General features: G+C 42.4%; 1 protein-coding gene across 1 annotated transcript in view; it reads right to left on the bottom strand.

The window, feature by feature from the left end:
• AMOTL1 (angiomotin like 1) overlaps positions 1-14,507 on the bottom strand; it is a 162,100-nt gene that overhangs the window by 109,530 nt on the left and 38,063 nt on the right. The window contains exon 3 of the mRNA XM_081279602.1: positions 13,129-13,179. Within this exon, the coding sequence (XP_081135728.1) occupies positions 13,129-13,179 (51 nt within the window). The remainder of the gene's footprint in view (positions 1-13,128; positions 13,180-14,507) is intronic.

Raw genomic sequence — 14,507 nt, forward strand, 5'->3', positions numbered from 1 at the left:
TATAAAGAAACTTTTATAATAATGATCACTGTACCATAATAGACCAGGTTTTCTCTGGAAGTAAGACCCTCTCCCTACAATACCCCCTCAGAAGACATTCTAGAAGAGGTGCAGTAACATGAAGTAATGAGGGATGGCATGGGATATTCACTCCGTGAGGACACTAAGATGCTCTGACTTTGCAGAACAAAGTAGATCAGACCTGACTTTCGTGCTTGAAGAGAGATTGGAACATATCAAAACTTTAATATATAGACTCTGAAACCAGATAACCAAATCGGGGAGAAGGGATTTTCTGTGTTTACATATATTATACAGAAATGGGTTGTACCTCAAATCCCTAAAGTTGTTTAGAATTTCCACTGTAGGAAGCTAATTTCTAGTATGCATTTTGTAAACGAGATGATATAATAATACACCCACCAGCAAACAAGTCTCACTGTTGGAAGCACCTAAGTTGAGTCAAGTGGAAACTGAATACCTGGTGATATGGAACAGAGCCATGTTTTACCACATCCACTAAGAGAGTAAGCCAAAATTCAATGCAAAGAGCACAGCATCCCACATGTCACTCCCTCACCTAGGAATGCCCCACGAAACAAATGATACCAGTTAGATTTGATTTTCAGATAAGCAACAAAAGTTTTTTGGTTTAGTATATCCCAAATATTGCAGGGGACATATTTATACTAAAATATTTTCAAATTTAATTGGGCTTCCAATGTTTTTATTTGCTAAGCCTGGCAATACTTACCCATCAAACCTGGACTCTCTCTAAAACTCCTTTGGAGGATTCCTCAGTCTTTCATTTGGTAAAGAGCATGGAATGACAGCTTCCAGAAGCTGACAGTAGCAAACCACCACCAATAATGGCAATAATGGGAAAAGGAGTGACATGCAAATGAGCAGGTGCCACAGCTTTGACCCAGTGAGCAAGCCAAAGGGCCTTTTAGGAATAGGACAGCAGCTTCTGTGAAACATCTGCACATGCACAGCATTTGAGGAAGTCCATAACAAGGTTACAGTCCCACTTTATAGACTTTCCATGCTAATCCAGGCTTAGGTGAGGGAGGAGACTCAGCTTCATGGATTATTCCTGTGCTCGAGCACAGATGAGTTCACTGTGGCTGCCACTAGTTGTTCTCAGGAGCACCTGGTGCTGTTCATGCCCTGTGCCATTTGCTCTTGCTGGTCACACTATGAAGAATGGATCTCATCCAGGAAGCCTGCCTGGCCTCCCCTGGACCTCCATAACTCAATTTGGTTCCTCTTCTCCAGAGACCTATGCCCCCTTGCACTCACCAGAATAACAATTGCAATTACTCAGGGAGTGCTCACTGTGTACTAAGAACTTTGCATGTATTGACTCAATCCCTCCCAATAACCCTATGAAGTAGGTACAGTCATATCACTTTTGTTTGTTTTCCTTTGTTTTGTTTTGGGGGAGGACAGGAAATTAAAAATTAAACCAGGACTGCTTTTCACTGAGCTACACTCCCAAATCTTTTATTTATTTATTTATTTATTTATTTATTTATTTATTTATTTATTTATTTTAACTTTTTGAGACAGTCTCACTAAGATGCTTGGGGCCTTGCTAAACTGCTGAGATTGGCCTTGAACTTGCAATCCTCCTCCTGTAGTCTCCTAAATCACTGAGATTACAGGCATAAACTACGGCACCTGTCCCCAGTCTTATATCACTTAACATGGGGATACATTCTGAGAAATATCTTTTCAGGTGATTTATCGTGTGGGCCTTACTTACTAACCTACTGCACACCCAACTTATCTGCTCCTAGGCTGTACACACACACACACACAGCATGTTAGCATGCTGAATACCACAGGCAATTTTGACACAATGGTGAGTATTGGAGTATCTAAACATATCTAAACAGGAATGTTTGTACCAGCACTACTATAAACCTGTGAATAATGTGTTGCTCTATGACTTTAGACAGCCATAATGTTACTAGGAGACAGGAATTTTTAGCTCCATTATAATGTTATGGGGCCAGCATTGTAGATGTGCTCTTGTGCAGCACGTGACAGTACTTGAATTCCTTTATCAAACATGAGGAACCCCAAACCCACAGGGTTAGACACCCTGCCCAAGTTCACATAGTTGGTTAGTGCCCATTGGCCTGAAAGAGCCAGAGTTCCATGCTGTAAATTTGATCTGCACATGGGTCTTTCTCTCTTGAGTTAGGTCACCAGTTCTTTGAGGGAAGGATTGAATCTGTTCACCTTGTGTTCCTGAGCCTACTTGCAGTGTGTGGCACAGGATGGGTGGTGTTGTAGCTGAGCCAGCCTATCTTTTGCAGTCAGATTATGGTACAAAACTCTGCTATTGAGAATCAGGTGTTCTGGTGTCTTGTTCTGGAGTTGATGGTGGTGTTAAGAATCCCAGCAATAGAGAATAGGTTTGCCCTGAAGTCCTAGCTCTACTACTAACCACGGTGACTTGGCAAGTTATCTAACAGGTCGAAGCGGCAATTCTCCATCTTATAGGGAGGGAAGTAATAGTGTCTGGCTCATCAAATTTTTTGAGATAATCAATATGTAACTTCTTAAGGAGATATCTAGTACATGGAAAACACCCAACAAATTTTCATCTTTTTATTATAATGTATTTAATGATGTCATTTGAACTGGAGCAAACAAATTTTGGTAGATTATTGGCATTAATATTTCAAGTTTTAGATGTTTTTTATAAGGAGATCTTGTGAAATGTAAATCCCACCATTTAAATAATTGAGGGGAAATTTGTTTTAAAAAAACATATTCAAAGGAAAATTTACACAACACTGAAAGAGTTCCTTGAAAAGGGAAGAAATACAGATGAGAAGTCTGGAACTGGGGAATCAGGATTATGATGCTCAGTTGTGTAGGCTGTCCATTGCACAATGCTAAGTGAGTGAATGGGAATGAATGGGACAGGGGAGTAGAGAGGGGAGGGGAGGGGGGCTAAAATCTAGCTTTCATTCTATTCACTAAGCTAGAAATACTGATTCTGTTCTTCATCCACCTACAGCGAATTCCTTTTTCTAATTTTTTTTGATGGCCTTTATTTGGTTTTGTGGTGGCTCTGGCTTTGCACGTTTATAGTTGATTTCCTTTTCCCTTTTCTCCTTTTGCAATGACACCTGAACACAAGAGCAGAGGAGAAATGGCATGGCCTTCAGGGAAATGAGTCATGATTGAAAGTGATGGGGAGAGGGGAAGGGGAGAAAGAAATCCCCAGTAGGATGCAAATATTATTAAATGTAGATGGTTTGTCACTTCTACAGGATGAGAAGGGACCACTGTAGGTGGAGGTTGTGGGTGGTCTCCTGGGGATAACCCACATAAGGGTCCAACAGAGACATAAAACTGGTTGTCTTAGTCCTCAGTCCTTAGTAAATCCCCAGATTAGACTCTTCCTTTGAGTCAGTGTGTGTTGGGGGCGGGGGGGAGCGTGGCTTTTAGAGTCAGAGAGGTAATAGATTATTATTTTTTTAAAAAAAAAAAAGGAGGAGGAAGTCTAAGCTCTCGGATTGGCCAACCCCAAGGGCAGCAATAATGAACATTCTTAATGGTCAACAGCCAGTGCACAGAAAACCTTTAGGAGATAGAAACGAAGGAGCCTAGGCTGGTTCAGGGGTCCCAGCAAGATCCTTACTTGGCTCTCCTCCCTCCCCCACCATGGACTTCCGGATGATCATTCCAGACCAGGGTCCACTCCCACAGTTCTCTCCTCTGTTTTCTTAAAACCTGAAGTTTCCTTAAAATATTTATTCTTGAACAGTGAGTGACCTGAAAGTAGCTTTGACTTCTACTCTTCCCAGCAGTTTCTTTTTCTTTTTCTTTTTTTTTTAAAGCTCTGAGAAGTTGAAAATAATACTGCTACCAGGTGGTCAATCAGTAATCTTGCCAAAGATAGATTTGAGGGAACAAAGGTCACGGGAGAAGAGCATTAAGCCAAAATAAAATATATATATATATATATTTTTTTTTTTTGACACTATAATAACCACCCATATGTGCCATGGTGGTAAACTTTCATTTCTAGCAATCCTGAAGAGGGGCCTCTCAGCAGGCAGCAGACAGCCAGAGACAGCAAAACCATCCCGGAACATCTGTTTCCTCCATTTTGCCAAGGAACACTCTTTTTTCATCCCCTTTTATAATTTGACCTGTTCCATTTTCTGGCAGAGGGCCCTCGAAGGCAAGCCTGTGCTGTCTATATTCCAACTGAAGATGGGAAAAGAAAGGAGGGAGCAACTGGAGGAAGCAGGGGAGGAGACTGCCGTGGAAACAGAGGCAGAGACAGAGACAGAGAGCAGAGGAGAAGCAGGGAAAGAGGAGGGGTGAGAGAGAGACAAACAAGTGACATCGACTCAAGTCAACATGTCCACCCCGGGTAAAACTGCTGTGAGAATGGGAGAAACAGAACCAAACGGGACATATTCCAGAATGATCATCCAGGAAGAATGTGACCCAGAAACCATAATCATAGCATCCTTGAAGCCATCAAGCTGGTTATTCACACTTTTCTCTGAGTCCCAGCACACTTAACAATAAGTGAAATATCACTTTATGGGGAGTCACACTTATGTTTGATATTATGGAACGACTAGCTGCAATTCGACGTATTTCTAGTATGAACATCTCTTTGGCAAGATTTCCATCTTCGTGTGTGTGTGTGTGTGTGTGTGTGTGTGTGTGTGTACATGTGTGTGCATGCGTGTGCATTCTATCCCTGAAATCCACGCTCTTTTTTGTCGTTTGTTGTTTTGTTTGTGTTTTAACCAAGATAGATAATCATTTATCTCTGAGAATTGTCATTTCCCCCTCTTAGTCCCTTCTTTCTTCCAACTACAATTCCTTGAAATCAAACTTCACCTCCTGGGCAAGACATAATATCATTTTGCAAACACATTTTAAGGAAGCAGTGATTCATTTTACACCCAGGTCCAAGTGCATCTGCCCTCCATCTGGAAGTTGCATTTCTATACTCTACCAGAATTCTATCACCCTGCTCTAAATGCTACTGCAAAGGTTTGGTTTCCTTTGAAAGTGGGTCAGTGCCACCAGGAACCATGAGAGGTTTCATGTTCTGGGAAGTCCATGCACAATACAAGAAAAGAGAGAGAGAGAGAGAGAGAGAGAGAGAGAGAGAGAGAGAGAGAGAGAGATATGAAGGGAGCTAAGAAGAGTTTTTATGGCTGTTGATTTGGATCCCTTTGTAGAAAATTCCATTGCAAATTGATTATTATTTGGCAGTCTGAAGAAACCAAAATATATACAACTTTAAACAATTACTATTCAGTCATTTATTCAATAAAACGTTCCTGAACTGACAGGTACAGCCAGGCTCTCAGCTGGATAAGTCATCCTTCCATAACTATGAGGGACTGGTTCTGGGACCATTGTATTAGGATATCAAAATCCATGGGTGTGCAAATCTATGCACATCCACCCATAAATTTTAAATCATCTCTAGATTACTTACAATACCTAATACAATGCAAATGCTATGTTAATGGTTGTTGCACTTTTTTATTTAGGGAATAATAGAAAAAATCTGTACATGTTCAATACAGACACCATTGATTTTGAAAAATATTTTCCATCCACAGTTAGTTGACTCTACAAATGCAGAACCCACAGGTACAGAGAAGCAACTAAATTTTACATATACTTACTCAACACACAAAGAATCTCCCCAGGGAGGAAGACAGTTTGCACATTTTTCTCCCCAGGAAACTGAGATTGGATCTAGAGACAGAGATTATAAATTTAATCTAAACCCTAATAAGCTGTGTAATATTGGGCAAATAATTTAGCTTCTGTAAGCTTTTGTTTTCTCTTCCATAAAATGAAAATAAGCCCATCTGCTTCACTGAGTTGTTCTGAGAATGAAATGGGAAAAAGATCAATCATGGGAGAGAATGAGTTGCCCAGATTTGGGGAACTGTAACAATGTTGAACTCTTCTGTGATTGTTTTATTGGAGCCAGGAGACTGGACCACACCCTTGTGGTAGGGTGAGGTTTCCTGTGAAGAGAATTGAATTTTCCACTGTCAGTCATCCTGAGAAAAAGCTAAACTCCCTCCCCATCAGAAGCTATATCTAGGGCCTGGAGAAGGATGGCAGGCAGGCTAATTCCCTGGAAATTATTCTGTTTGGAATGCAAATGTGGGTAACAGGATTTAAATCCCACACTGGTAAGCTGGTGTAATGTTTACATGTGTAAAGTTCCTGGTACAGAGTAGGTGCATGGTAAGCCTGGTTCCTTTTTCCTTATTCATCTTCATGTCAATGGGAGGGAAAAAACTTTGGATATAGGAAGCATCTGACTCAGAACAGATGTGTTCACAACTCTTGAGTCTTTACACATTATCCTGTTCCCCACAGAGTGAGGAAGAGGCAGAGTGGCAATATGATTTAATGTATATGGCAAACATTAAATCTTTCAGAAGGTTTTGGCCACGCCTGAAGGCATCAGAGCACCTGCATAGAAGCAGAAAGACATTTAATGGTGGTTACTGAGTTCAGGCACTCCTTACCACCATGGTCTGAGGTTGGTATTGTATCAGTCAAGACTATCAGTACAGGGGCAATCCATGAGAGCCTAAGGAAGGGACTACTTACAAAAGTGTGATTGGTACAGTCAAGGGAAAACAATAGGAGACAATGAAAGCCCCCAGGGCTAGTCGCAATGCAGAGCTGCTACCACCCCTGAGATGGTTAATTTTAGGTCTCAACTTGACTGAATTAAGGGATGCTTAAGATAGTTGGTTGAGCACTTTTTTTCTGGTGTATCTGTAAGGATGTTTTCAGAGGAGATTGGGGCTGAGAATGGAAGATATGCTCTCAGTGTAGGCAGGTACCATTCAATTGGCTAGGGAAACTGCTGAAAAAAAAAAAAAGGTGAAGGAAAAGCAAATTCTTGCTCTGTCTATGGAGCTGGATATCTTGAGTGCCAGAATGCCAGGTTCTCTCCAGCCTTTGGATTCTGGAAATTGCATTGGAGTTTCTGTTCCCTAGCCTCCTACCCTGGATTCCCAACCCCATTTTCAGGCTTTTGGCCTCAGACTGTCAAAGTGACACCATCAGCCTGCCTAGTTTTTAGGCTATCAGACTCAGAGCCACCCCACTGATTTCCCAGGTCTCCAGCTTGCAGATTATTGTGTGAGCCAATTCTCTTAATAAATCCTAATAATATCCCAAGAATCCAGCATGACTGGATGCTATAAGAAAAGACTACTCTATAGGAGGTATAGCCTTCAGTACAACCATACAGCCTGACAGACAGGGAATAAATATCCTGATGTCTCTGTCTTTCTTGCCACTATCACATATCCTGCCAGTACCTCTCACTAGCCAAAGCCAACAGGAAGCCAGAGGATGCATTGTAAAGGGTAAGTTTTCCATGGCACAGAGCAGAGTGACAAAAGTAGTGATTGACCCTGGAAATGCATCTGAAAATATCTGGGGCATGATCTTACAGACTGTGAAATGGAGACATAGATTACATAAATTGCCCATGGTCAAAAAGCAACTAAGAAATGGAGCTAATACTCAAACCCATACAGTAGATACCTGGATCCACACTTTTAACCACTAAGACATATTTTGTTAAGATTACTAGTCTTCCCTCTACTCTACCCAACCATTTTACACCATTGCCTGGAAACTACATTTGAGGATATGAAGCACCATGACACTACCATATCAGCCTTGGATTGCTTGTGCTCTTAGTGAAACAAAAATTAACCTGTAGTTTGGTTAAGTATTTGTCATTCTGCCTTTTGTTGAAGCAACTCAATGTGTATCCCAACTAATACAAAAGAGCCCAGTACCTACATGGTCACAATGAGGCCAAGAGTCATGGTGGTTTGAGCTATAAGAGAAATATAGGCGGTAGAGACTGCCAGTGAGCACCAATGTATGTGTTCTCTTCTTCCTGGAACATTGCTGTATTTCCCAGTCCCATCCAACTGGGTAAGGCTACAGGAATAGTTCTCACCTTTGGAATATACTGGCAAGGAAGTATTTATCTCCAGGCTGAGATAAGCAAGGGTGAGCATATTTTTTTCTAGCTCATCAGATTCCCCTTTCTTCTAAATAGATACAAAGCAGGCATTGAAAGAAACCAAGCCCATGGAAGACGGTGAAACCAGGGGATGGAGAAGCCAGGAGCTTCCGATGACCACATGGAGTAGAGCCCTTCTAAATCCAGTGCTAGAATATAACACCAGAAAGAAACACAGCCTTTGCTGTGTTAAATCACTGACATTTGAGTTTAGCTATCCCGAGTAAGACATAAACACAATTATCTAGAGCTACGACTTCATCCCATATTTTAGAAGTGTGGAGTAGTAGGGGAGCAACTGGCAAACATTTAAGTGATTATTTCAAAGAAGTTACATAAATGTTATAATTTTTTTTTCTGATAAGACCCAGACATCCTGCCTAAATGAGAAAGGCAAGAATAGCACAAGACAACTCTTTCTCATGATATGTTGGTCCTCAGAGAGTTAACCCCCATGGCTCCCAAGAATGCAGTTCTCATGGGACACTCCTCTTCTGACCCTCAGAGGGCAGTTTGCAGGCTCTGAGTAAAGATCAGCAATTGAGCTTGCTCAGGCATGCCAGGGGTCAAACAACCCCAAAGGACAACAAATTAGGAAAAGTTAAGGAAATAAGGGACCAGTTTGCTTCTAGATAGTGTGAGTAGGTTTTTTTCCTATTCTTCCTAATATACAAATTTTTTAAAATAATCAGGTATTACTTTTATATGAAACAAATTAAAGTTTTAAACTTTAATTAAAAAAATAAAACAAACTGAATAAAACCAAGGAATGAATAAAGAAGTTAGATACAAGTCACAAGTTAAAGGATCTAGTCCTCAAGGCACTGTTAAACCAGTAGAGAAGGAAATCTCAGAAATGTAACTTTAAAAAAGGCAAAGCAGCTCATCAATGGCTCCTTCACTCTCTCATTCAATAAGCATTCACTGCAGATTTCCCATGTGCCAGGCACTATGTCAGCTGCTACATTTATAAAGAAGAGTGTGGTGGTCACTATCCAGTGCCGTGGTATGTGACCATGGCTGCACACTACAATCACTTGAGATTGATTTAAAAATGACAATAATAACACTGATACTTTGGCCCAGACCCCAAGGATTGTGATGGGTTGGTTCAGAGTTCTGACCCGGTCAAAAGACTTTTAAGAGCTCTTCCTGATTTTAATATTCAGCCAAATTGAGAACCACTAAGAAGTCATGACACATGGGGCCAGTATTGAAGGATGGGTCAAAGCTAACCATATGAGAAGGGAGAAGGGGGAGGAAGGGTATGCAGGTGGGAGGAAGGGTATGCAGGTGGAAGGAACGAAGCTGCATTCAGAGGACTATTCCCAGTGTAACTAGAAGTTTATATTGCATAGGGTTGATGCAGACCCTGGAGGTCCTCCTATACTAAACCAGATGTCTATTCTCCAGGTAGGGGAGAGTCAATGAAGGTTATTAAACAGGGGTGTCAGGGGCTAGAAGGAAGTTCTCCTTCTAAGAACAGCCTGACCTTTACAAGAAACAGCCTGCGGCCATCTTGCAGATTATCTCGCCTCTGGCAGTTTCACAACCTACCAGCAATTGCCAATAGGAGAGCTTCCCTATCCCCAGCATATAAATACCTCTGTGTGAACAATAAAAATTTACAGCTTGATCAGAACTCCTGTCTTGCTGTCATCCCTCGTGTCTCTTGTCCCTTCATTCCTCCCCGCCTAGGTTCGCCGCCCTCGTTGATGACACAGGGGCAACCAGGATAATATCTGGGCTCATCCCAACTCTCCATGCACTCTTTCTAACCCCTGAGAGATCCACCACATCTAAGTAGAGACAGAAAAGCTGTGGAAAGGTATGTGCTTTGCCTCTTTAGAAAATGGGCCACAGGAAAGAGGTCATTGCTTCTTGACTCGCCATTACAGTGGCCTTCAGTATGCATTCATCCAGAGACATTTCCTTTTCCTACTGCCTCTTCAAAAACTCCTGTTTTTATGACTTAATTTCATTATATGATATTGCTATAACACTGAGAACAAATCCCCCAAGGAGCCTTTCATAATTTGTTAGGAGACTGCTATAAAAATTTAGAGGTGAATTAGACTACCAATCAAGCAGCAAGAAACTAGGGGACTGTCACCAAAGGATCCAGATGGAAAACCATTCCACGTGCCACACCAGGGATAAGTCACTAATTCAGTTGGCCTGATCACCATCTTCAACTACCTATTTTGGAGACGAGGTTAGTTGCAGAGAAGCTTTCAGATGAACACAACTCTTTCCAATGCACTCCCACCCCAATCTGACCTCTGGGGAGGAGAAAGGGCTAGAGACTTCACTAGTGGCCAATGTATTCAGTCTATCTTGCCCACATAATGGTACTTACATAAGAATCCTAAATGAAGAAGTTTGGAAAGTTTCTGGGTTGGTCATCACATCCATGTGCTAGGAGGGTGAATCACCCTAATCCTACCGGATGGAAGCTCCTGTGCTTGGGACCCACACAGATCTTGCCTTCTCTATCTCTTTCTTTGGCGGTTGATTTGTATCCTTCAGGAGAAGGTTGTGGGAATCTCTGATTTTTAGCCAAGTCTGCCAGAGGTGTGGTGAATGAGGGGAACCACTACTTACAATTGGCATTTAAAGTAGGAGAGAGCTTTAACAGAGTCCTTAACCTGTGGAGTCTTCACAAACTCGGTGGAATGCCTGAATTTAATTAAACTGTAGGACACCCAGTTGATGTTTGCATAGGTTTGAACAACTGCTTAGTGTGGAAAACCCATGCATCGAATGTAGACAGTGCTGTGAATAAACAGTTTTCCTTTAACTTTTCTTTATCTCTTCTTATATTCTAGCCACGACTAAACCTATGTGCATCTGTGCTCCTAAAAGATGGCTACTGGACAACCTCATCAACTGCTATAAGAGGCATTTTTTCCTGCTGTGTGTCTAAGAAAAGCACCAAAAACTATCATCCTCTTTCCAAGGGATAAATGTGAGCTCCCTCTTTGACCTGAATAGCGTAGAAAAAAATGCATCCTCTCTCAGAAGACTCCTCTGTCAACCCTTTCCCCAAAGAGAGATACCATGTACTCAAATGGAAAGGCACATGATTATACACAATGAATATCAGATGGCAAGGGGCCTCTTTTGGCTTATATAGACCATCACAGCATCGTAAGAATCTAGAACTGGAAAATACCTAAGAGGTTACCTGACAACCAGAACCAACAAATTTCTGTTGTTTAAAAACTACCCATTCTAAGGGCTGGGGTTATGGCTATGTGGCAGAGTGCTTGCCTAGCATGTGTGAGGCACTAGGTTTGACACTTAGTACCACATAACAAATAAAATAAAGGTATGCTGTCCATCTACAATTACAAAAAATAAAAATAAAAAACAAAACCAAAAAACTACCCAATCTATACTATTTTGTTATAGCCAAATCTGTTTTTTCCCACATGAAAAAAAAAGGTTGTTTTCTTGCTCTCTAAACTAAAAAGGAAAAAAAAAACACATCACTTTCTTAATATTTACTGCTAATTTGCAGAGCTCCCTCTATTTATCAGTGCCTGTGCTGGGCAGTCTAGACTGTTAATCTCAGGGGGAGATATGGAAATTAAAGAGTTGGGTCAAACACCTGGACCTTTCTTATACATAAATCATTCTGCAATGCAAACCATTTAGTAGTTAGACAGTCGGGTCTTTCAGAGAAAGACATTCTGCCATTGCTTATGCTCATCTGTGATCTAAAAGGACCAAATAGCTTATGTCATAACATGGAATGTCAACGCTGATATTATCAGTACACAATTACACATGCAGGGAGCTGATCACCAAGTACTTCCTCTCTAATAAATCATGTCATGCAAAACTATGGTTCAGATGTTCTTTTCATTTTATAAAGATTCACTATGGTGTGCCTTTAACAGATAGCATGTAATGTACAATTCCATTAACAGAGACATGATTGCCTCACAACTTGTCAGAAACACGTTTCTGAATAAACAAGGTACTCTTCCTTACCTCAGAGTGCCACTCTTGATCCAGACCTATTTTAAGGTCTGGAAATAAATTAGAATTGTTGCCAAGGTGGAATTTTACTTGAGATGATGTGGAACTGGATAAGAACATACAGCCCAGGCTAAGAGGCTGACCAGAAACAAGGTGCCCAATGCTGAGAATATTTCAGTGAGTAAAATTCTTCAATTGCTGTGGACAATTTCTCTTCTCCTTTACTGCCATTTATACCATTTTTAAAAAATACTTTCATTTCATGGTAGGAAGTCAAGATTTTCAGCTGGTCATAAGAGAACAGCTAGGACAGACTTGACAGATCAGGTGATAGCAGCTAAACCTATCCCTGAGAACAGAAAAAGAAAAAAGGCAACCACACTAGGCCACCAGTAAGACAGGAGAGCAGGAATGCTCAGAAGGATCCTGACTGGTGCAAATTTCCCTCTCTTCACACACTCTGCCTTCGACAAATGTCACCATTCACCTGCCAAAATCTCTTACAGCCACAGGCAGAGGAGCATGGAATGACCTAGTCCAAAATACCTGGAAACCAAATGAAGAATAGCTATGGGGGGGTGGGGGAGGCGGCTCCCAGGTCCTGTGGTTTAATGACAATACTGCCCTTTGGAGGCCTTTGACTTCTTTAAATTCAGGTTAAGGACTACCCACACAATGTCCCTCTCAGGCAAGGTACTTTGGCAAGGCAGAATCGCCCACCACCGGGTCCTTCCAGGCAGATCAGTACAGGCAGATCAGTCACAGGTCTGGAAGTTTGCTGTTCCATGCTGCTTTAGCATCACCACTGATCTGGGGACGGACAGACGGACGGACACACCACACACACACACACACACACACACACACACACACACACACACACTGCACGTGGACTCTTACCCCGCTACCCCGAAGCACACGCTAGAAAAGGCCATTCTGTCCAAGAATGGAGCGTGCGTGCCGCCCAGTGTCCTTGACACTTTCTATCCACCCCTCCACGGGATTTCTTCCAGAAAAAGAAAAGAAAAGAAAAAAGAAATTAAATTTTAAAGACTTACCTAACTCCTCCGGGCTGTAAGACTCGGGGGAGGAGTCCACAAACTCACTGTCTGGGGGAAGAAGAAAGGCAGAAAACAAAAACTGAAGCGCGACCATTCAGGGCAAATCGATTAGGCATCAGCTAACAAGCAAGTCCCTTAGAAAAGCCTGGGTTTCTCTCTCCCATTATGAGAATCCGTGAACCAGAGCCCATTAGGGACTCGGACCGCTGGATCCACTAAAGGTAAGGAATTGACAAAGAAATTTGGGGGCAATTCGGCCCAGAGATCATGCATCTTCCAGGTACTAGCAGGTGCGCGATAACTTTCTGCGGGCGCTAAGCCTAATCTGCTGTTTTCCCCGCGGGGCTCGCGGGCTCGTGGATCCATCGTGACCTCAGCCGACTGGGCGCATCCCTGTGTCGGCTGGGGCCTGGCGCGGACACTCCAGCGCTGAGAAACCTCAAAGTTTTCCAGCGATCCGGAAGGCTTGGGAATGCGCGGCACCTGCTGCTGCTGCGCGAGGCACCAGCTCACACCCTGCGGGGCATCCTGCGCGCATCCCCGTCTGTTGCTAAGCGACCGTGGCTGTCATGCTCTGCAGCGGCGCGCGCGCTGCCTTCCGACTCCCTGTTGGAGGTTATTTTCCCCCACCCCAAATCCTTTGCTCATTTATTAATAATTAGAGCATAACCTGTTCAAAAACTATTCCCTGCTCTTATGTATTGCATCTGCTCTCTTCCAATTGTTCTGGGACTTCTTGAGAGGTGTTATATTTTCAGAGCTTGAATTTTGTCTTGCAACAAGGGAGGAGGAGCTTAATTACGCTCCATGATTTCTCCTTTTTGAACCTATATTCTAGCTCCAGTCCAAACATTATTTCCTCCTCTTAAGAAACCACCTGGTTCAAGAAGATGAAATAATACGATGTCAGTTTCTCAGGTAGGGAAGCAATTATGGAGGACTTCACCGCACTGTGATTGCGGTGGGAAGGGGAGCACTGCTCCATTGATTCTTAATAGGTTTTAAATACAGGATGTAACTTCTGTATACAGAAGTTAGGGTCTGAGAGACATAAAGTAATTAGTGTCACATTATGGGAATCTTCCTCTCTGGGTCAATGGCCTGGATAATATGGACAGATGCATTGTGTATTTCCCCCCAGGAATGGCTGTAACTGCTCTGCCAGGCAGGGCCCCGGTCTTTTAGGACTTACCCTGGAGACAGAACCTCACAGCTGATAACCCCGAGGAGGGGTCAAGGGCAAGGAAGGAGTAAGCATGGATGTCTTTTCTCCGTTTTTTTGGAGGACTGACAGTTGGAAAGGCAACAGTCCACACTGTTGTCTCAAAAGGTCCAATGTCTCAAAATGATTAGAGCACCAGCCACAGCAGCCTAAG

Source organism: Spermophilus citellus (assembly GCF_964194105.1).
Source record: "Spermophilus citellus genome assembly, chromosome: 2".
Taxonomy (NCBI): Eukaryota; Metazoa; Chordata; class Mammalia; order Rodentia; family Sciuridae; genus Spermophilus; species Spermophilus citellus.